Source organism: Jatropha curcas, chromosome 10, assembly GCF_041381405.1.
Source record: "Jatropha curcas cultivar XTBG-Jc1 chromosome 10, XTBG_Jcur_1.0, whole genome shotgun sequence".
In the NCBI taxonomy this organism is placed as follows: domain Eukaryota; kingdom Viridiplantae; phylum Streptophyta; class Magnoliopsida; order Malpighiales; family Euphorbiaceae; genus Jatropha; species Jatropha curcas.
In genome coordinates, this window is record NC_143160.1 from 8,164,363 (window position 1) to 8,186,758 (window position 22,396).

The 22,396-nt window shown below is 29.3% G+C and overlaps 2 protein-coding genes across 3 annotated transcripts; one reads left to right on the forward strand and one right to left on the reverse strand.

Annotated features, from left to right (window-relative positions):
• Positions 1-6,716: 6,716 nt before the first annotated feature.
• Positions 6,717-8,311, forward strand: LOC105641973 (Eukaryotic aspartyl protease family protein). Its single transcript, XM_012226630.4, has one exon. It carries the CDS (start codon positions 6,787-6,789, stop codon positions 8,152-8,154), a length of 1,368 nt encoding a protein of 455 aa, XP_012082020.1. The 5' UTR covers positions 6,717-6,786; the 3' UTR covers positions 8,155-8,311.
• A 7,474-nt stretch (positions 8,312-15,785) lies between these two features.
• Positions 15,786-20,532, reverse strand: LOC105641974 (transcription factor bHLH30). 2 transcript variants are annotated; one of them, XM_020682424.3, is made up of 3 exons: positions 20,331-20,532; positions 17,187-17,800; positions 15,786-16,391 (listed from the first exon to the last, which is right to left on the reverse strand). In XM_020682424.3, the coding sequence occupies exons 2-3, from the start codon at positions 17,796-17,798 to the stop codon at positions 15,885-15,887; spliced, it is 1,119 nt and encodes a 372-aa protein (XP_020538083.1). In that variant the 5' UTR covers positions 17,799-17,800; positions 20,331-20,532; the 3' UTR covers positions 15,786-15,884. The 2 variants fall into 2 exon arrangements, with proteins under 2 accessions (XP_020538083.1, XP_012082021.1); XM_012226631.4 differs by lacking the exon at positions 20,331-20,532 and adding an exon at positions 17,989-18,349.
• Between the last annotated feature and the right edge of the window lie 1,864 nt (positions 20,533-22,396).

Sequence of the window (22,396 nt, forward strand, 5' to 3'; positions counted from 1 at the left end):
TCCCTTTAATGGATCCCCTGCAAATGTTTCCTTATATTTGTTTTACACGAGCATGCAGCCATTTACAGTTGCCTTCACAAATCACAATCATGTGGTCCTCTCCTCATCCTACTACTTCACACTTCACACCCTATAAAACAACTCTCCTCCGCCTAAATACAAACTCAAAATTTTCCTTTCTTTTGTCACAAATCACAGTTTTTGTGGGGCCTTTACTACCTACTCCTGACATATTCAGAATCAAACCCCTTCTTTCTTTTTTTTCTTAACTTTGTATTTTACTATTTTATTTACTATTTCAGCTTTTGGGTATGGTAAAATCATTTCATTCTATGTATAAAATCAGATTAACAAAATGAATCTAAAAACTGAGAATGACTAATCAATGAATTAATAGACAAATAATTAAAAAAGGAAAATAAATAAAAATATTTTTCTCTCCTTCGATCTGCACTTGAGTTTTTACATTTGAATTAAGATGGATTAAAATCCATTTCAAATTTAAAATATCTGACAATAGATAAAAATTCGATTTGAGATCCGACTTTTATTGATCCAATTGACAAAGCTTTTGTTATTAATTATTTAACAAATAACACAAGGACTCAAGTCTACTAATAAAATGAAATTTTACTCGTATAACCTTCCAATATTTTCATAATGCAAAGTCATATAAATATATAATTACTATTAAAATCTTTCAAAATTAATAGGTTTATTTGACCATTTTATTTATAATTATTTAAAATTAACAAATAACTATTGAGAATTATTAAAAGAAATATTTTACATAATATTTTTATTTATATAACACATTAAAATAGAAAATAATATATGCATATTAAAATATAAACTATATATATTTATCTATACGATATAGATAATATATAAAAAAAATCATTTATATTTTAACACTAATAACTACTAAAATTTTTTTAAACAACTAACATTAAGTAATTAATAGCTGTTAGTCACCGACCATCAGGATTGCTATGAACTATAGTCATGAATAATTAAACTAAAATGCATTACTACACCCAGAACCATTCATCAGTACATTCACCACTTGAGCAAAAGACTTAATAATGATTAAGGATTTTTTTTTTTTTTTTTTTTGAAAGGCAGGATATTTAAAATTTGAACTAAATAATCAAACGCATTTACGTTTTTTATTTCTTTTTTTTTTTCATGCTAGAAACCTCTTGATTTATTTAAAAAATCTCACCAGCACTATCTCAAAGTTCCGATCTTTTTTTTTAAGGTTTTTATATCTATTAAATTATATATCGTTATTACAATATCCAGCATTATTATCATAATCAGCTTTTTCATGTTTCACTCACTAAGTTTAATGTAACATAATTTTTTTTTTTTTCGCAAAACCAAAACCTTAATGTTTAAAGAAATTTCATATTCATAACTTAAACTCGAGAACTCTTGATTAGAAAGAAGAAATCTTTATCATTCCATTTTACATCACATGAGTTTATTATATTGTAATTTAATAAAGTATACTATAATAGTTAGAATTTAATATAAACTTAATTAAATTCAATACATTCCTAATTAACTAGATACAATCAACTACCCAAAGCTTATATGTACATGTAGAAAGGCTGTGGCTTTTTTTTTTCTTACGCATGTTATATGTTGATAATTATTTTCAGTTGCACAAATGGAAACGACAGAGAAGATAAGACAAATATATATTTATGGTTGTTTGAAAATGCAGATAACAGAGCAGATGCAGTTTCCTTACCACCAAACACGGAGAAGTGTAAAACAGATTCCATCTCACACCGCATTTCCGCAACTTTCTCAGAGAAAAGGACTTCCAAAAACTCCCTCCTTACTTAGATATAAATGATGGAGAGCATTATATATATATATGCTTTTTGTTTAGTTTATACCACAGGTGTTCACCCATCATTCAGCTAATACTATTCATGTTCGCTCTACTTCAGCCCTATAAAGAAAATGTGTTTCGAACAGATTTTCACTATCCACAAAGATCAAACATCCGATCTCTTTGTTAAAGCATCTGAGTTTTTGCCACTCACCCTTTTATTTTGGAATGTGATTATCACAAAGTTAAAATTAGGATGCAAGTGCAACAAAATGTAAATTAAATTCAGGATGTAATTGTATATTAAGCTCTTAAAAGGAGAAGAAATATATAAACTTAACCTTTTTTTCAAAAAGTTAATTGATGAAAAATATAGAATGACTTCGGAATTCTACATAATGATGTTTAAGATAATTACACGTCCAACTAGGTATATTTTGATGAATAAAAATGCTTAGTTATTCAACTTTCATATGTGACATGTCTTTCAACTTTTTCCTTTTCTTTCCTTTTCTTTTTTAATCACATTCGCTGTAGTTAATTATCAATATCTAGATTATCCACATCGAATCCCAAAAGCAACAGAAGGGAAAAATTTTATTTATGTCTAAATCTTTTTTTTCCCCAAAATATATATATATTTTTTGTTACTACATAATAAGAGTATCCTCCAATCCCCAATTGGATGAGAGATAAATCCTTTTTAGTAAAGAAGAATTAAGAAAACTATCATTAAGAAAATAATTGTACAAGAATTAAGCAATTTCAATTCTAGCAAAAAATAATAGTTGCAATGAATATATTATATTTTTATTATAATTACTAGTTATGTAATTAGAGGAGTTACCATTTTCAAAAAAAAAAAAAAAATAGAGGAGATACCAAAAATAAGATAAAGATTAAAAAAAGTATTTCTTTAATTTTGTTTAAAAATGATAAAAAAAGTTGGATAAAAAAATAAATTTAAAACAATATACAAATACATCACCTTTTTTTTTTTTTTTTTGAGAGTACAAATATGTCATCTTAAAATGCTATAATTCTTCAGAAGGAAAATCAAGATCAACCAGAAATATAAATAATCGTTTAGCAAATTGGATTTGGACACCATAAACTTAGAATAAAAAAATAATTAATAAGGGTAAAATTAACAAAATTAACGCATAAGTAATATTAAAAAACACAAAAAAAAAAGTAGTAATAACAATGAAGCCTTTTGTATTATGATAGAAAAGAAAATGAAATATTTATTTCCAATCATGGTAGACATTTGCATGCTAATGTGAACTTGCAAAATTGATGGTTGAAGTTGAAGTTGTCAGTTTCAGGCTCTTTGTTTGTAGCACCAAAGATAAATTAGCCACGCCCAAAGCTATGCATATGGGGACCAAAACCCATTCCTCCCCCAATTTTCTAGGGCTCCTCAAATGTCAAAAGGGGTTGGCTCCCAATTTTCCTATTAGACAACTTTTATTATGTATTTGATAGTGAGTTTTTTAATGAAAAAAACTCAAATCCCATCTCAATCGGCGCACAATTTTCGTAATTGGACCATATTTATTTTTTCAATGTAAATTTAAAAAATAATAACTATATCAATAAATTTCATTTACATTTAACATCATCTACACATTTATTTATTATAACCTTGATAATCTCTCGTAATAAAACTTTTATAAGAAATAAGATAAATGTAATATAGATATTTACGTTATCTCTTTTTCTAATATTATTAAAAAAAGAAAGTTTGTCTATGTAAAAAAAGAATTGAAAAAAAAAATGTCTATATAGAAAAAAAAAAAAAAAAAACGCAGGTAGTAATATATTGTACGGATTAATTATTAAAAGAATAAAAGTTGATAAATGACAATTAAAGCTCTAGATTTTCAACATTTATATATATATATATATATATAGACAGAGACTTTATTATCCTATAACAATCTAACTAGATGCTAGTTCTAGATCTATAGTACAGGCTACTGGCAGATTTCCTTAATTGCATTAAATAATCAACAGTCAGAGGGTTTGTCGAAATGAGCATGAGAGACCAAAATGTCATGTGCACCGTCTTTGTTTGAATTAAATAAAGATGAAGAACAGAAGCCATTTTTAAATGGTGGGATTTATAATTTGTTCCCTTACTATTTGTTTTCTGAGTGTTCCGCCATTGAAGACACAGAGACTTGACCTTGTCCCTTATATCACATGCTTCTTTCATGTGCCTCCCTGCCTCCATATGCTTATCCCTTTTTCTTCCTATTTGTTAATTAGTTTAATGTTCATAATAAAAGCATTTCACATTTTCTTGTTAATACTTTGTTGAGATGAATTACGAGGTTGAGTTATAGTTAATATAAACATTTTCAAACATTCTCAACCGAAAATAACTCGGTCTAATAGTTAAAACGCACCAAACGAAATAGATTAATCTCTCATCTAATCGTTAAGCGAGAAAAAAATATATATAAACATTTTAAATTTAAAAAATCTTCATTTTCTAGTTTTTCAAATTTTTCTTCATTTTGTTTCAACTTCTTTCTTTTTTTTTTTCTCTTAATTTTTAAGTTTTTTCCTTTCCTTTTGCAGATCTAATTTTTGCGTCCGGCAACTCTTATGAACTTGTCTCACTTTGCCAGTAGCCAAACATAATTTTTGGTTTGTGTCAACGAGAGCAAGAGAAACCCTTCATTTTTGTTATTGGAAGGCCATATAATGTTTGTTATGCTATCTCTTTGTGCTGAGGATTCAATTCATCCTCATTTGGAGATGCAGGGATTCAATTGACTCAAAAAATAGCAAGGGGGCTCAATCGAGCAGAGTGCCAAATTTCCCTGGAAGAAATGAAATATATTGGGCCATGATGCTAGTTGGGCCAGATAAAATAATGAGGTTGAACAAAAGCTCTAATCTAAAACACAAGATATAACAAATATACATATACTAAAGTTAGGAAGGGCTTTACCTCTTGGTGGGTCTATTCAGGGTCGATCCCGACTAGTCGGAGCTCTGGACGGACTTCGAATATCAGATGGTTTCATTAAAAAGATAATTTCCATTGAAAATTTTTTAGAAATTATGTTTATATTGATAAGTTTGGAATTAGTGACCGCTGTTGAGCAACAGAAAATAATACCATTGAAGATGATCAGAACAGTTTAAAAAAAAAAAAACAAAAGGATGATGAGGCTCCTCCTTTGAAATAAATCTGTTATGTCAACCCTACAGGGTAAAGTACATTGGCAGGTTTAAAACACTTTTTAAATTGGAAGCATTCATCATTCATGGATCCATTGCAGCACTTTGTCAGGCCTTTCTTAATTAGCATTCTAATTTTCTTAATTAATAAAATTTTTATTCTTTAATTGATTCAGTATAAGTATAAAGTATATTTAGATATCATTTGTTTGGACTGAATAATTAAAAATTAGTATCAAATAGCTAATTGCTGAATTATTAGAAATGGCCAAATACATAAGTTTATGCATTTTGTAATTTCAATATTGTGGTACCCTTAGCTTCGAGAGAAATATATTATATTTCTAAAAATTATGAATTTAATAATAATGCACATATTCCCATGATAATGTTCGTAATTTTTGGAATTTTGCTCTTTTTCACGTAAGATATTAGTTTGATATACGTTGGGTTACAACAACCACTAAAATTCATCTTTTTATGAATCATATATTAATAAATAAAATGAATAATAAACTCCAATACTTTACTCTCAGTGTTTATAAATATAAATCATTAAATATTATTACATAATAATTAAGAAAACTATTAATTCTTTATTAATTTCACAATATTGCCCTTTAAAAAATTCTAAAGATAATTATTACATCTAATATGACTAAGAGTAAAACTGAAAAAATAGGGTAAGTACGATTTATATTTGTGTACAAAGGATATATAATTCAAACCCTTGGATTCGAACGGATTGTCCGAACCAATTGTGTTTGTTTGTTTGTATTTGGATAACAAGTATGTTTTGCCTTTTCTTTTACATTTAGCAATCTTACAGGAAAAACCATAAGCAGCAGCTTTAATGCAATGCTGTGCATTTTTCAGGAAGCAAATGCTTTATACAAACAAATTGCCCCAACAAATCCTCCACCACACAAACACACATCATTCTTCTTCCCCCTAACAAATAAGCACGCACTATAATGCTAGCTGGATTTTGTACGTGTCAACTGTCTATTGGTTTCTATTTTTGGCGTTGGACATCTTCATCTTCATTGGATACTAAATCTGAACCTGCTACTTATAAACAACTAGACATCATCCCTGTGTGGAATTAATAATTGGACCAGGTTTATGTTTGTATTAAATATTATCAATGTTAATTAAAACAAAAAAAGTAAATATTTATGTTTGTGGTTTTCTTATTCTAGGAAAATTAAGAAAATATATGTCTCTTCTAATCAAGTAAAAAAAAATGAATATGGAAATTGAAAACAAAGTAAAAGAAAAAAAAAGTTTTATTTGCCAAAAAAAAAAAAAAATTCAAAGATTGAAAGCTAAGTAGGTTACGTTTACTGCACAAATCTGAATGGGACAACTCTATTTCTTTAATAATTGTCAAAAATTATTGAATTTTTTTATTACAATCAAAGTGGAATATTATAATTTGAAATTTTTATGACAATAATAGCAGAGAGGATTTTAAATTTTAAATATTGCATATATAGTTTGCTGAAAATACAATTTATCTGTCTATTATTATACAATATAATCACCTGTTAATCATGAATTATTAATCAAGATATATGTATAATTTAATTTTAAATTTAAAAAGTAAAAACGAAATCAGTTTGAAGTTCAAAGAGAAAACACGTATATAGTACGGGTTTTTTTTTTGTCCTAAAACGCGTAATTTTCTCTTTCTTTTCTTTCTTCTTTCTTTTCTTTCTCCTTCTCTCACCTGCTGAACAATGGTGTTAGTATCTTCACTTCCTTTTCTTCTCCTTCTCTTATTGACAGATCTCTGCTACTCCATTTCACTAAGGACTACTGTCAACTCTACTGCTACCAAAGAGTACCTGAAGCTCCCACTGCTACACAGAACCCCATTTAAGTCTCCCGCTCAAGCCCTTCCTTTTGATATCCGCCGCCTTTCTCTCCTCCACCGCCAACGAACCTCTCTAAAATCCCCTGTCATCTCCGGTGCTTCCACTGGCTCCGGTCAGTACTTTGTCTCTTTGCGCCTTGGTTCTCCTGCTCAAACTCTGCTCTTAGTCGCTGATACAGGCAGCGATCTTGTTTGGGTCAAATGCTCCGCTTGTAAAAACTGCTCTAACTACTCTCCAGGATCTGCATTTCTCGCTCGACACTCTTCCACATTTTCTCTAATCCACTGTTTCAACTCACAGTGTCGACTCGTTCCTCACCCGCGCCCAAATCCATGTAACCGCACTCGCTTACACAGTCCCTGTCGATACGAGTACTCGTACGCCGATGGTTCCAGTACGAGTGGATTTTTCTCGAAAGAAACGACGACGTTGAATACAAGTGCCGGAAGAGAGAAGAAGCTTAAGAATTTAGCATTCGGGTGCGGGTTTCGGATCTCAGGTCCGAGTCTTACCGGTGCGAGTTTTGCTGGAGCCCATGGAGTTATAGGTTTAGGTAGAGCGCCCATTTCGTTTTCTTCTCAGTTGGGACGTCGTTTTGGTAACAAGTTCTCTTACTGTCTCATGGACTACACTCTCTCTCCACCTCCGACTAGTTATCTCATGATCGGCGGCCATCAAAACAGCGCCGTTTCGAGGAAGAGAATCTTGAATTTCACGCCGTTACTTGTAAACTCTCTATCGCCTACATTTTACTACATTGGGATTAAGAGTGTGTCTGTCGACGGTGTGAAGCTACCAATTAATCCTTCCGTTTGGTCAATTGACGATTTGGGTAACGGGGGTACCATCATTGACTCTGGGACTACGTTGACTTTCTTAGTTGAGCCAGCTTACCGTGAGATTCTATCAGCAATTAAACGGCGAGTTAAGCTACCGGGTCCTGGAGAGCTAACTCCCGGTTTTGATCTTTGCGTGAACGTTTCGGGCGTGAGGAGACCCGTTTTTCCAAGAATGAGTCTCGAACTCGCCGGTAACTCGGTATTTTCTCCTCCGCCTAGGAACTATTTCATCGATACAAGTGAGGGCGTCAAGTGTTTAGCGATTCAACCCGTTAACTCGGGAAGCGGATTTTCCGTGATAGGGAATCTGATGCAACAAGGATACTTATTAGAGTTCGATAGAGACAGATCACGGCTCGGTTTTGCACGTAGCGGCTGTGCTTTACCGTGACATAGAAAAACGGTGTCGTTTGATTTTTTGGACTGATTTGATTTTTAATTCTTTTTCATTCTCATTTTGTCAGGATTTTTAATGATCAACTGTTGCTTAAAATATAAGGTTATTTTTGAACATTATGGAACCATTGGAGAGATGCATTTTGTTTTCATTATTGTTTCTAAATATTTTCTTTTTTATTTATTTTGCAATATGGAGATTTATTTTGGGGATGAAATGATAAAAATGGTATAATTAGGGGAGCAGTGGCAGACAGTGTATGTGTAGCTGTTTTGCAGTATACGGTTATTCAAATTCAACTCTTTGTTTGATATGTTGATTTTAGATTTGGTTTCACATGCACGGCAGAAACACAATATGCAAAACCGCATTTTTTATTTTATATATTGAGCTATATATATATTAGTCTCACTATAAATAAATATAGGATTTATTTTTTAACTAAGAGGATAAATATTTCTATAAAAAAAAAAAAAAGGCTATGGATGATTTAAGCTAAGCTCATCTTTGACTAACTAACCGTTTAGCTCATTAATAACGTGTCTTGATTGAGACAAGTATTTGCCACGTTCTTAACCCATTCCAACATGAATTGACCTATGTTAAGTCTAACACAGTAACACCAAGCAACTCATAAATACTTATCATATTATTATTTAATTAGCATAAGATTTATTTAATTCCAAACAGTTAAATATATTTTCTTTGTTGTTTTTCACACTTAAATATATATATCTTGCTGTCAAATTCTAGAATGTTGGTGGAATCCACACGGTTAGAAGAATTACTTTAGTTGATGCGAATTGACATGGGCAAATTATAGATTTTGCGTCTTTAATTCTTCTCCTCCAATGAACTTTATATGCCCACTGGCCAAGTTGGTCAAAAAAACAAGAAAGCCAAAATGTCACATCTAATGATATTAATTGAAACCCTCGTGTTCAGTCCAAATTAAATACTGAAAATTTTAATTTTAAGTCCTTGTAATGCAAATAAATCTCTAATTACCATGTAAATGATCTGAGCAACTCCAAAAAATTTGAAAAAATACGATTCAATTCTTGATATTGTAACATTTAATTTCTTTCTTTTGTAGTGAGTTATCTCACCCGAATGAGCTTTATAATGGATTGTACTGTTCATAACGAGCTTTTAAATTATTGTAACTATTACTGACGGTATAAAGTATAAAAATTTATTGTATATAATATATAATATGAATGGCAAAAAAATATATATATGTTGAAATTAAATCTATCTATAACAAAAAAAAAATTAAAGTATTAAATTATAACAAAGATCCTTTTATAACCATAATGAGGTTTGATGTTAAATTAAGTGATTTTACTTTCCACATTTCTAACCATCCTTTAAGAAATTAAATTAGTCAAGAGATTGCTGAACTTATTACTATGATTCTTCCCCATTATTTACAGTGCAGGCATGAGAACTTTAGACCCTTCTCTCTTTTTTTCTTTAAAAAAAAAAAGAAAACATACTCCATTTTCATTTTTCCTTCCATGATTATGAAAAAAAAAAAAAGAGAGAGAATAACATTAAGAAAAATAAAAATTAGAATAAATGATACATTGAATGACTTCATCCCCATTCCTATATTTCTTAGCCTTTATTCTTCACTATAAATGTAAATTACAGATTTTCTTTCGTTTTCATAGTAGAAGAACTCTCTATTTAGTGTCACTGTCTATCCATTATTGGACATTTTTTTTATATATTTTTTTCAACGAATCTACATATGCTAAATTACTTGGTTTCACCTAAAGAAAAAAAAATAATACAATAATAATAAGCCAAAAAAATATATATAAAGAAAGAAAGGAAGTTCATTATTTGGTTCACATGATTTACAGTGACCTATGAATTAGGTGTTTCCAATACTCTAAATTAATAGCTATCCACTTATATAAGGGGGAGAGAGAAGTCCTATCATAAATGTTTTTATATATAAATATTTTTTTTAGGGAAAATTTTATTTTGAAATATGGTCAAAGGAGTTTTTTAAAAAAAGAAAAAATCAACTACGCAAAATTTGGAGAATATATTTAATTATTTATACTAGCATATATTATCTCTGTTCCATAATTTTTGTTACATTTAGAATTTCATGTCCTTTAAAAAAATTTATTAAATTTGTCTAATTTATAATAAATAATTGAGTAAATTGATTATATTATCCTCAATTTAATACTAATTATCTACGAAAACTATTAAATTGAAGTAATAATTATTAGTCCTATATAAAAGGTAAAGATGGAAAAAATATTTATTCTTCCTAAAAATCACGAATGTAACAACCACAAATATAATAAATATTTTAAAATAAATTATTTTCTCAAATTTAATAAGATATTATAGAACAGAGATTGTAACAATTATTGCCTCAAGTCAACAATTGCAACTCTCATGTGCTTTATAGTTCGTACTCCATCTATTACACTTTTAAATGTATAAACAGAACAAAGAAAAAAAAAAACTATGGGTTATGACACAGCCGGTAATATAATTTGTGTATATAGGAAGAACTCTCGAGTTTGGTTTCCACTAAACACACTTACAGGAAGGAGAAAAAAATCTTAAATGTAATTAAACTTCAAGCCGGATTAGGGGCTATTGGTAATAAAGTCAAGATATCGGTTTATATAAAAAAAAAAAAAAAAAGAAAAGGAAAAAGTAGGCTTGCTTTCCATCCATATATCTATGTAGCTTTTCTTAAAAAAGAGTTTGAATAATGCAACTTCTTCTTTATAAAAGAAATACCTAATTTAGCTTTTATATATATGGATTCATTAATCTTTTTCCAATCACAGTTAGAGCTTCCCCACTTACCAAATTTAATATTATTGCCTGGACATTAAAATAATTGGTATGCTGATTTTATTATTTTCCTTACTTTTACTTTTTTTTTTTTTAAATTTTCATTTTTTAAAAAGATTGAGGAAACTCATTATAATAATTAACTAATTCCCACATAAGAATTGTTAGATATTCCACCTCTTGAAATATTTCTATAAATATAAGAACAAAATTCTTAAAAAATATATTTATTAGAAGGATAAAATATCTTTACGCTTCTAGTGTGGAATGAAATTAACATTTCTTACTTATATATATATTAGGCTAAGACTTAAAGTTATTTTAGTTTCAAAATCTAAAAAGTTTTGCGGCCAAAGCCAATAATTATTATCTGGTTACTTTTGAGGAAGTGGGGACATCAAATCTAAATCTCATGTTACTAAGAGCTTGTTTCATTTGGCTAGTGTGATACTTGTGGTAATTAATTGTCAACACTCAATTAGCAGTTGACAGCTGTGGATTAGTGAATGGAGGGCTAAACTCAAATAATTAAAAATTTATGCTTTCAACATTTTCAATTATAATTTTGAACTTCTTCATATTTCAGTTATTGGATTTAAGAATATTACTCTAATTACTGGATTTATTAAATATCTTTTTGACCAGAAATTGAACATTTGAATGTCAAATGTTCATTTCTAATCCTTTGTTCACATCAACCCTAATTATAGATAAAGTTGCCAACTGAAAAGCCAAAAGGGAATTCATAGTTCATGCTTAACACTTTTAAATAGACGGAAAAAGGGGTGGGGAAGTAGACTTTCTAACCTTAGATACATATAATATGGACACTAATTCATAATATCGAGAGAGAAAACATGTTATCTTTTATATTTTAATATTTTTTTTATTATCAACCATATATCTCTAACTCATCGGCTAAGGATTAAATCTTCTCGCACTTGATCAACCCATTAAAAAGTAAAGTGTTTCCAGTAAATATTTAGTCAATTTATGAGGACAGAATTGTCGATCTCTTTTAAAAGAGAAAAGTGCCGAACACTCGATTATATTCATATAATATTTAGGAATTTTTTTTCTGTAGTTAGGCTCAATATTTGCTTTCTAAATAGTTGTAAATCAAAATTTTTGCATTTGACATGAGATTTCTACCAAGTTATTTTAATGAAAAAATTACACATTTTATGAATACAAATGAAATTTTCAAAGAAAAAAAGAGGCATTAAATAATAAATATAATAATGATAAGAAAGAAAAAGAGGAAAGGGAGAAAAGTCTTGGGGGTGAGGGAATCATGTGAGAAGAATTTTAGTGATGGGCAAGATGAAGATGAGCTCCAATCTTGACAGCTGGTTCTAAACTCATTTTAGCTGCCATGAGAGATGACTCCTGCTATGCTATTTCCTTCTCATCTTTTCCTTTACAACTATATTGTTTCTTTGTGGACTGGAGATGGCATACGTATTGGACCATTGCCAATCTCTTCAAGAAAGCGTAATTTGAGACTAATGAATTTCGCTTAATAATATTACAATTGTTTGTAAATTTTTAAGGTTGCAAATTCAAATCTAGAATCGAAAACCTAATCAATATCATTAAAAACAATATAATATAAAATAAATTACATGAACAAAACAGTTGAATATTGTACACTTCAACCATATATTGCTTAAGATAACAAAAATTTAACTTGTCTATTAGCTCAGAGCATCGTATTAATAATGCCAAGGTTGCAAGTTTAAGACCATGGGCTATATTTATTTATTTTTGTACTTTATTACAATTTCAACAAATTAAAAATGTATTTATTATACATGGGCCAAAATGTTGGACTGATTCTGATTTATGGGGCAAAGCCCAAATCCAAAAGAAACCCGAAATTGAAAGATCAAATGGACTCCTAACAATCCATAATTATTTATTTATTCTTATTTATTTATTTCATTTAGTTATTGTTTGAGTATTAGAGAGGAGGAACCACTATACTATGCTTTAACGTGTATTCATAATTATTTGTTAGAAAAAGCTGAATTAGAAAAGTAATAATAAAATATTTAATTGATTTAAATTTTGATGTGCACTAATTTATATAATTCTTTAAGGAGCACTCCATTTATTAATACATTTCACAAAGTTCTATGAAATATTGTTCATTTTGGTTCTTCAAATTTGTAAGAAATATACAATTTCTTAAAAATCAATTTTTTTTATATATAATTTGCCCTCGAACTTGTATAGTTTTTCACTAAAAAAATAATTTTTAATATTTTTAATTAATAAAATTTATTAGTTAAAAATATTAAATATATCTTTCTGTTGTTTTAGATGTTTTACTTTAAAAATAAAATAGTTTTTATTAGTTAAAATATTAAAGATTACTATTTGTTATTTTATTTTTATTTTTCACTCATTTGGCACAAATTCGAGAAATTTATAAAAATTTAATTTTTGAATAAATTATATATCGCCTTCAAGTTCAGGGGAAAAAAATAATATTATTTCTAGCTTTATTGGCTTAACTTTCAATTTCACCCCGAATTTGTTGAATAGTTGCAATTTCACTCTAAATCGACCTTTGTATCTTGGATACCCTGAACTTATCAATCTAGTTGCAATTACACCCTAATTTGCCTCTAAGGTGCAATTACAATAACTTCAACTTATCAATTTGTTGTAACTGGATCCTAAAAGTAAACTAAGATAGGAAATTCTATTAAAATAATATAAAAAATGGACTCCATGTCCAGGTATTTAAACAATAAATAATAAAATCAAACCAAAGTATTCATATACTAAATAAAAATATTAAGATTGAATATTTGATTTTAAACTTGAATCAATTTTAAGATGCAAAACTAATAAGCTGGGTATGAATTCAAATTAGGGTGTAATTATAACTAGATTGATAAGTTCAGAGTTTTTACGCTACAAAAATCGATTTAGAGTGAAATTACAATTATTTAAAAAGTTTAGAGTGAAATTGAAGATTAAGGTTAGTTTTATTAGTAAGTTGGAACTTAGAAGCCATTAGACATCAAGGCCATTATATTCATCACATGCTGAAGGTTGCAGCAAGATAGACAATTGTAACTACTAATTGAATTTCACATACACGTTGCTAATAATTAAATTCTACATCTTCATTTCATATTAAGGTTTTTCTTATAGTTACGAAGGATATCCTCTCACCATATGTATATTTATCGGATGAAATACTAATTTTTTAAAATGAATATTTTTAAAACCCTTTCTAAAATATTGACTCCATGACTTAATTCTTCGACCAAGTGTGAGACTTAATAAGCACTAACTGTTAGATTAAACTGTCCTAGTTTATTTCTGTATATTTTAAATATGGCAATATATAGAATTTATATATATATATATATATAATGATGAAACAGGCTACTCTCATAAAACAATCCTATCCTATAATACACACACACAGACACATTTGTGTAATGTCTTAGGAATGTGAGATTTTGCATGCGTGCATTATTCTTATGTTTTGCATCATCATTATCATTTATAATCATTTTTCAGTCCAATATTATAATAAAAATGCAGCTATTGTAGTATAATTTACTTGGATTAAGAAAGGAAATATCACTTGGCAATAACAAAAGCGGGATTAATTACACACTCCTTTGCAAGAACATTACTGACCTACCATACCCATGTTAAGGGTCATTGTACGATTGTGTCATAAGCCTTCAAATGTTATGTATTATTAAGTTTATCAATAATATCTTCGATTTAGGTTATATTTTAACGCGTATTTTTATTTAGTATAGCCCAATTAGTTTTGAGTATATGTAGAGAGTCTTTTGATTCGGATTTAGTTCTCAGTAATATTAAATTTTTTTCGACTCTATAAATAGAATAAAATAAAATAAAATATTATTTGCTCATAAAAAAACAATAATGTCTTCAATTTGCATAAGGTATAAAGAATAATATTCAATTATATTAATATCTAAGATTAGAGAATGTCAATGTAAAGAGTACTCAAATCCATCAAGACTAACCACAATAAGCTCCTTTTCATGATTCAATGTACCAGACTGACCATTGAGGAGAGAAGGAAATTGAAATAAAAAAATAAAATAAGAAGAAGAAGAAGATAGAAAAAAAAAAAGTCAAATACAATAATATGTATATGAACATTCCCTAGAAAATTTTATCAACCTCATTGTATATTTATTTATTTGGATTCTACGGAATTATAAACAAGATTTCTTCAAAAAAAATTATAAACAAGATCGATCAAGCAGAAGAAGACTGGAAAATAACAACATTGTACTGATAATGATAATAAGAAGAAGAAAATAAGGTGGTGGGGACGTATAAGCACATGACAAGATCAAGAAAAACATAGATCGTCACCATTCTTATTGCTGATCTATAAATTCCACCAAGACTGACGATATTGAGACAAAGACAGACACAGAGACGACAGAGTAAGAAAGAAATCAAATTTGGGATTGGTATTTTTCATAGGAAAAAATCTTTTTCGTGGCAAGAGAAACCTTATATCAAAACCTAACATAGAAAATATGTCTTTCAAATTAACATTTTTCCCATTTTCTTTCTTTCTTACACAACCAAACCCAAATAATGCACACCAAATAGGAAAGATAACCCCACCAAGAAATTTTACATTTCACATTTTTCCTATATATAATATATATGCACTGATGTAAGTAAGTAAGTACACAAAACACACCATCATTACTGTCTATTCATTGGCCAAAAAAAAAAAAAAAAAATACACAAAAACACACCATAAATATAAAAGACACACCCCACAAGCAAACTCCCATAAATAAATTTTAAAAAAATTGGAAATAAGGGTAATAATTATAAGTCATAGTGTTCTTACAAGAAAATTACAAAGACCTGTTTTGCTGCTGCTGCTGCTGCTGTTCAAGAATATTAATATTAGTAGTTCTTTGTCTCTTAACACTAGCTGAAGAAGAATCATCAGCACCACTCTTTTCCATAACAGCTTTCAAAGCTTCTTGGATTGAAGTAATAGAATATTGCTGGTGTTGGTGTTGGTTTTGGCTATCATTGGTGTTACTTGAAGAATCTTCTTCTCCGGTAATGAATAGAACATTCTTTACACGTCCACCAAGTGTTGTAATCTCAGCTTTTAGTGTTCTTAACCGTAAGGCTTTCAATGTCTTTATTAGGTCTGGTAAAAGATCAGACCTATCTTCACAACAAAGCGATGCTTTGATTATAAACTTACCATCTTCATCTGACTCTGATGTATCTACTGTTAACTCATCCATTTCTGTTGGTACTGGACTTGTTTCTGCTATTATTGATGTCTGCCGTTTTAGCTCTTTTACGTGTTGGATCACCTCTGCTAGCAATGAAGCTTTGTCTGTCTAATTTGTTTTTTTGACAATAACAAAAAACCCCAACAATGGTACTAAATTAACGTGATGTTTATTCTTAATTAAGCAGAAGTAAATAAAAGTTGATGATTACACCTAATTCTTGTGTGTATTAATCATCTCATTAACCAAAAAATAAGAAAAGAAGAGTTTTTGGCTGTGTAATATTGTCATGTCCAGAATTATGATATTGTGATTAAAAAAGAATGATTATTTGTAAGAAAAGTAATCTTTTGGTTTTTGTAAAAAGAAGAGATGGGATAGTTAGATTAAGGCATGAAAACTGTAGATTCTTCTTAATAATGGAGGTGGGGTTATAAAGGGAGGATTAGGGCATGGGTATAAGACTGACAAGAATGCTAGTTTTGTCTGGTCTTTGTATAAAAATGAAATAAATATATTTCTCCCTATTTAGTTTGACTGAAATGATCCGGCAAGAAATTTCCATGGAAGCTTTTCAACTGCTCTTTGGTTTCTCTTTATCATATCAACCGAGCGACATTAACGCTTATTCCCCTTTTGGTTTTTGCTCTCCTCGGAACTAACACAAACTCCCTAAAGAAGGAGAATAATAAACCCAAAAGCAAAAACAACAGTAGTGTCTAATTTTCTATATGTACATATATATTTGAAAACATTACTAAAAATAAAAATGTAACTATAAAGACGCTTTTCATATCTAAACAAGATATGCTAGGTTATTTAATTTTTGATAGAAGCGTAAAAGAAAAAAAATGGTTGAACTCAAATTAATTAAAGAAAAAAAAAATATTTGATTGTACTTACTTTGGTTGTGCTGGGTAATAAGCTGCGTAGCTTAGCAAGATGATTGTTGATTCTTTCTCTTCTTCTTCTCTCAGCCTCACTGTGACTTTTAGAAGCAGCAAGTGCTTTAGCATCCATGATTTCTTGAGCAGTCATTTTGCCTAATTCAGCTTGTAAACCAAAAGGAGCTGAACCGGGTTGATGATGAAGCACCGGTCCAAGAGTATCAGAAAAGATTCTAAGATGATGATCATTAGTAGAAGCACCATCATATGCAAACTGCAAAGCAGGAGAAGCTGATCTTCTGTTAAAGAAACTACCATAGGGTGATGGAAGTGGAGGAGGGATAAGAAATGGGTCGTGTTGATGATCGCGAACCGGGTTGGGGTTAAAGTGGGTAGGGTTAAAAGAATGAACTGGAGGTAGAGACCATGGTAAGATTGGGGAAACTTCCGGGAATATTAATCCAGATCCTCTACCTCCACCGCCGCCACCTCCATAGATGACGTCATTATTGGTATTATGTTGCTGTTGCATTTGTTGAAGAAGAAATTGTTCTTGATAATCTTGAAAGTTATGAATATTTTGAGAACACTCTCCTTGATTATGATCTTCTTCTTTAAATCCACACATATCTGGACAAAAGATAAGATGAGAGAAAAAGATTAAAACTTTGAAATCTTTAAGGGTTTTTCCATATTCTTGTATTTTAATATGAAATTCAATAAAAAAAGAAGAAGAAGAAAGAAGAGGAAGAAGAAGAAGAGAGAAGAGAGAAGAGAATAATATTTATATACTCATATAGCAACAAGGAGAGACAGACCTCGTTTTTTCTTGAAATTGTGCAATATAAGATGGATATGGACTTTTCAGTGCTCTATACTCTATCTCTTGTAGAAAGATAGTGGAGATGGCAAAAGAAAAGAAAGAAAGAAAGGGTTTGGACTTAGTGTGTAAATGTAATAAGACTTTCTTCGTTTCTGCTGGTTGGATATATAGTTTTGATAGCTCTTTCTTCCAATCTCTGCCACAGGCTTTGTGGGTTTTTTTATCCTATGCTTGCAACTACGCTTTCCTTTTCTTTGGCGCTTTGTTGGTATCTTTTTGGTTTCCCTTTTGTTGTTTTTTGCTCTACTTTTGTGCTCATTTGCTCTCTCTCTCTCGCCACTACTGATCTGATATATATATAGAGATTAGAGAGAGAAGCTGTGTAAGTAATTATCTTCCCTTTCCTATATTGCTTTCCTTTCTTCTTACGGCATTCTCTATCCATCCCTGTACCACCAGGGTGGGAGGTTATATCCTTTTCTTTTATTATTTTCCATTACTTAATTTTCTTTTTACTTAAAAAATAAACATTTCTGGAGATCCTTGCAGTCAGGATTTGAGTTTTGTATCTTATAAATTTCTTAATTTAATGCAGGTAATCCATCTGTTTTCCTTTTTTTTTTTTTATCCAATGGTTAAATATAAAATATAATCACTTTATTGTTAAATCAAAAGAAAGTTTTGATTATAAATTGTATTTTTTTTCAGAATGATAGTAAATAAAACATAAATAATTATGAATTTTAATGGTTGAAAGTGTATAATTACTTCGTGAGAGATAGAGGTGGGAATGGGAAACACAAAAACAAACACAGTGAACACACAACACACAGATTGTCGACCGACCAAAGACCGAAAAGGCTGATAGTATCATCATGATAAAAGCCTTAGGTTAGCCTATATCTAATTTTTTTAAAAAAAAATAAATAAATTATCTAATTAACTATTAACAAAACACATTTCTTAATTAATAATTAAATAATTTTCTTTTCTTTGATTACCTCGGTCAAGCCTCCCTCGTTCTTCTATATATACTCTTTGGCTATTTCCACGCCACCCTTTTCTGTTTCCCCAAGACCATGTAATGATTGTGTCTTGGAACACACTCCATCTCTTTCTCTTTCTCTTTCTCTTTCTCTTTCTCTTTCTATCTCTTACTGGTTTCAGTTACATGTATATTCATGGCTCTTACCGGTCCTTTTGGAATGTAGATCCTTTTAGTTTTTGGGTAGGTGGAGAAGAATATTTGGGCATGAACTTGTTTTTTTCTTAGTGAGTGGTGATGGGGTTAGGGTCGAAAGTGGTGGCCCTTTCTTTGCTCTTTGCCCCTTGCCCCTTTTTTCCATTAATTTGTACTAACATATGTCAAAAGGTTGGTATATGCTATTTAATCTTGAATTTTTAATAAGAGATAAAGCTTCTTTCTGTTCTTGTTAGAGTAATTTAGCTAGTACTGGCTATTAGACTGTTGCTTTTGCTTCATATATTAATGTCTAGTGCTCCTACACTCCCACATTATTGTCTTGTTTTGTTCCTTCTTTATTTGAATTCTAAAGTTTTGGCAGTTGTTACCAGTTTTAGTAGCGTTTACCTATCAGTTGCTTTAATATATTTTCATAAAATACTAAAAGTTAAATGTTATGTTATCAAATACTATAAAAAATAGTATTTAACTGTTTAATCAAAACGTTAAAAAATACTTAAAATGCTGCTGAAGGACACGGCATTAATGTCCTTAATTAAGTTTAACTCTGAATAAGTTTGCTATTAAAGAGATTTATTTAGACGGTTTGCTTAGTTGGTAGATGAGTTTATTCTCTAGAATTAATGGTAATGGAGTGAAATCGAAATAGAATTTTATTTCAATTATAAATTTTTACCTTCAACGAACATTTATTTTTGATTGAATTGAAAAAGTAAATTTAATATGATATATGAAACTAAAATTAATGCTAAGAAATAATATTCTTAAACGCACATGCAAAACTCCAAGAAAGAAAAAAGTTTAACCTCAACACGTTAATCTAGTCTGACCACTTAATTATAGTTATAATAGATTGTTTATAAAATTTTTATTATACATAAAATTTGAATATTTCTCCTAATATTATAATAGAAATAGGAGATCAAAAACACAAATGCTCAGTAATGTTTACTCTCCAACAAATACAATCCTTCTTTTCAGTCTCAGTTGGATTGTTTAGTTACAATAGAAAAATAGGTAACTAAATTAACTTATCTCTTAGCTGAGAAATGAGAATATATACATTAAAAAAAACAGCAAGAACAGCATTTGAAGTCCAAAAGCACTATACACAGTATAGAAGGAAATAATACCTGTTTGCAATCACTTTTGACATGTGGCACAGTAACCCAGAGGCTTCTCATCACTATACTATTTTCTTTTCTTTCTTTTAATGTATAACGATATATAAATAAATATCCTTTCCTTTTATATTCCTATATCACCACGAGCTCTTGTGTTTGCTGCCATTCAGTGCTGGATGGTTCTTGCTGGGCTTAAAGAGGTTCAATACTCCTTTTGAAGCATCATATATTTATGGTAATAAAAAGAAATATGTATGCGTATATATATACAAGAAAAAAATTTATATGATGGCTTAAATCTTAATGCACAGCTATACATATACATAAAAAAAAGTAAAAAAAAAAAAAAATACTATCATTCGACCAACCTGCCTTTTTATTTCCCTTTTCAACACAATAATTGTATAGAGGAAAATCGAGGAACACATTTAGACCCATTATTTAATTTTGTCACACACTTTTTTTTAATTATTTTTTGATTAAACCCATTAAACACAAAGTACTAACAAGCTTATTCCCAATGTCTTTTTCATTAAAATTGTCTAGGGCATGAAAACTTGGAGGATTGGTTAATTAATTAACTAAAGATTTTAATTTAGTTTTTTTTTTTTTTTTGGCTCTTTTGGAGTCTTATGTGGTCACACGCATGGCTGCTCTGGTCCCCATTGTTTTATATACTTTCATCTTTTACAACCCTTTTCTTTTATTATTATTGTAATTGTCCTTTTAAAAAAAAAAAAAAAAAAGATAATATATATATATATAGTCTATCTATAAAATAAATAAATAAATAGTATTATTCAAACATTTGATGATAGCTGCACTAGCACTAACATTGCCCACGAGAAGGTCTCTCCTTGGTGTTGGTATGTGGGGGTTATGATGACATCAATCCCACTCTGTCATGACGTTTGTTTCTTGAGCTGAGCCTCAGCCTACGTTAAGGTTCTTGCTGATTATGTCTTTGCTTCTCCTAATTTGCCCTACCTAGCGTAGAGAAGCAACTTAATTGTGGGATTCTAATTTGCTGGCTTCCTTATGATTTTGAGTTTGAATTATAATGTTGTTAATTTCATCTTCAATTCCTTCAAATTTGAGTTTCAAAAGTTTCATGTTTTCATCTCTTACTATTATTATATATATCAATTTATTACCAACCATACAATATACAAAACATTACATTAGACGTCGTAATTTAACAGTTAAATATTTATTTACTAGCAATATTTTAAAAAATACTATAATGAGCTCAGAAAGTTGGGTATCTCCTCTCTCTTTGCTTGTAAATTTTTTATAGCAAAATAAAAGATTGGAGAGATAGTAAAAGAATTGATATCTTTTTAAATGGTTTTATGTTTTGAAACTAATGAAATACGTACATATATATGTATGTATATATGTACTTTCTTCCAGATATATATTGGTTAGTGGGTGTCTTAATTGCATAAGATGCATGACCAAGATCTACCTAAACCTAATTAATTAAGCATCATGATCATACTTAATTAATAATGTACCACTTGAGCTGCTTATTGTCATATATGGGCATGATAATGGCTTCAAGGCACGTCTTAAGGTAATAAATAATAATATAGAGGATACATATATACACACACATTCCCCTACAACCAACGTTTTCACGTAAAAATTATTAGGAGATTCTTATATATTTATAGTTATTTGATTTTAAAAATGAAATTTTAATCAATAAGTAAAAAAAGTAAATTCACTAACTAATAATTGTTTTGTGAAAGACGGTTCCAATATTCATTTATTTATAATCTCATGTTATTCTAAGCCCATAGTCGTCTTTTACATAAGTTAACATCATTTGAAACTTGTTAGTTATTTAAATTAATAACATACAGCAATACGTGAATTTTTTTTAACAATGTATTGATTTTGATGTGAAATATTATTACTACTTTGATGATGTTATCAAATATTTATTGCAATGTTTAGCAATGTATTCTTATTAGCATCAAATTTTTCCTTCTAACCATTTGTAAATCCTACTATTGAATGGAACTATATATATATATATATATATATAACGTAACATATTATTCTCTCCA

What these genes read in the sequence shown, in the direction of transcription:
- LOC105641973 (XM_012226630.4), top strand. Translation starts at nt 6,787, where the DNA reads ATGGTGTTAGTATCTTCACTTCCTTTTCTTCTCCTTCTCTTATTGACA.
- LOC105641974 (XM_020682424.3), bottom strand. Translation starts at nt 17,798, where the DNA reads ATGTGTGGATTTAAAGAAGAAGATCATAATCAAGGAGAGTGTTCTCAA. An exon ending in TATTACCCAGCACAACCAAA is followed by an intron (nt 16,392 to 17,186) that starts GTAAGTACAATC and finishes AAAACAAATTAG; the next exon opens with ACAGACAAAGCTTCATTGCT.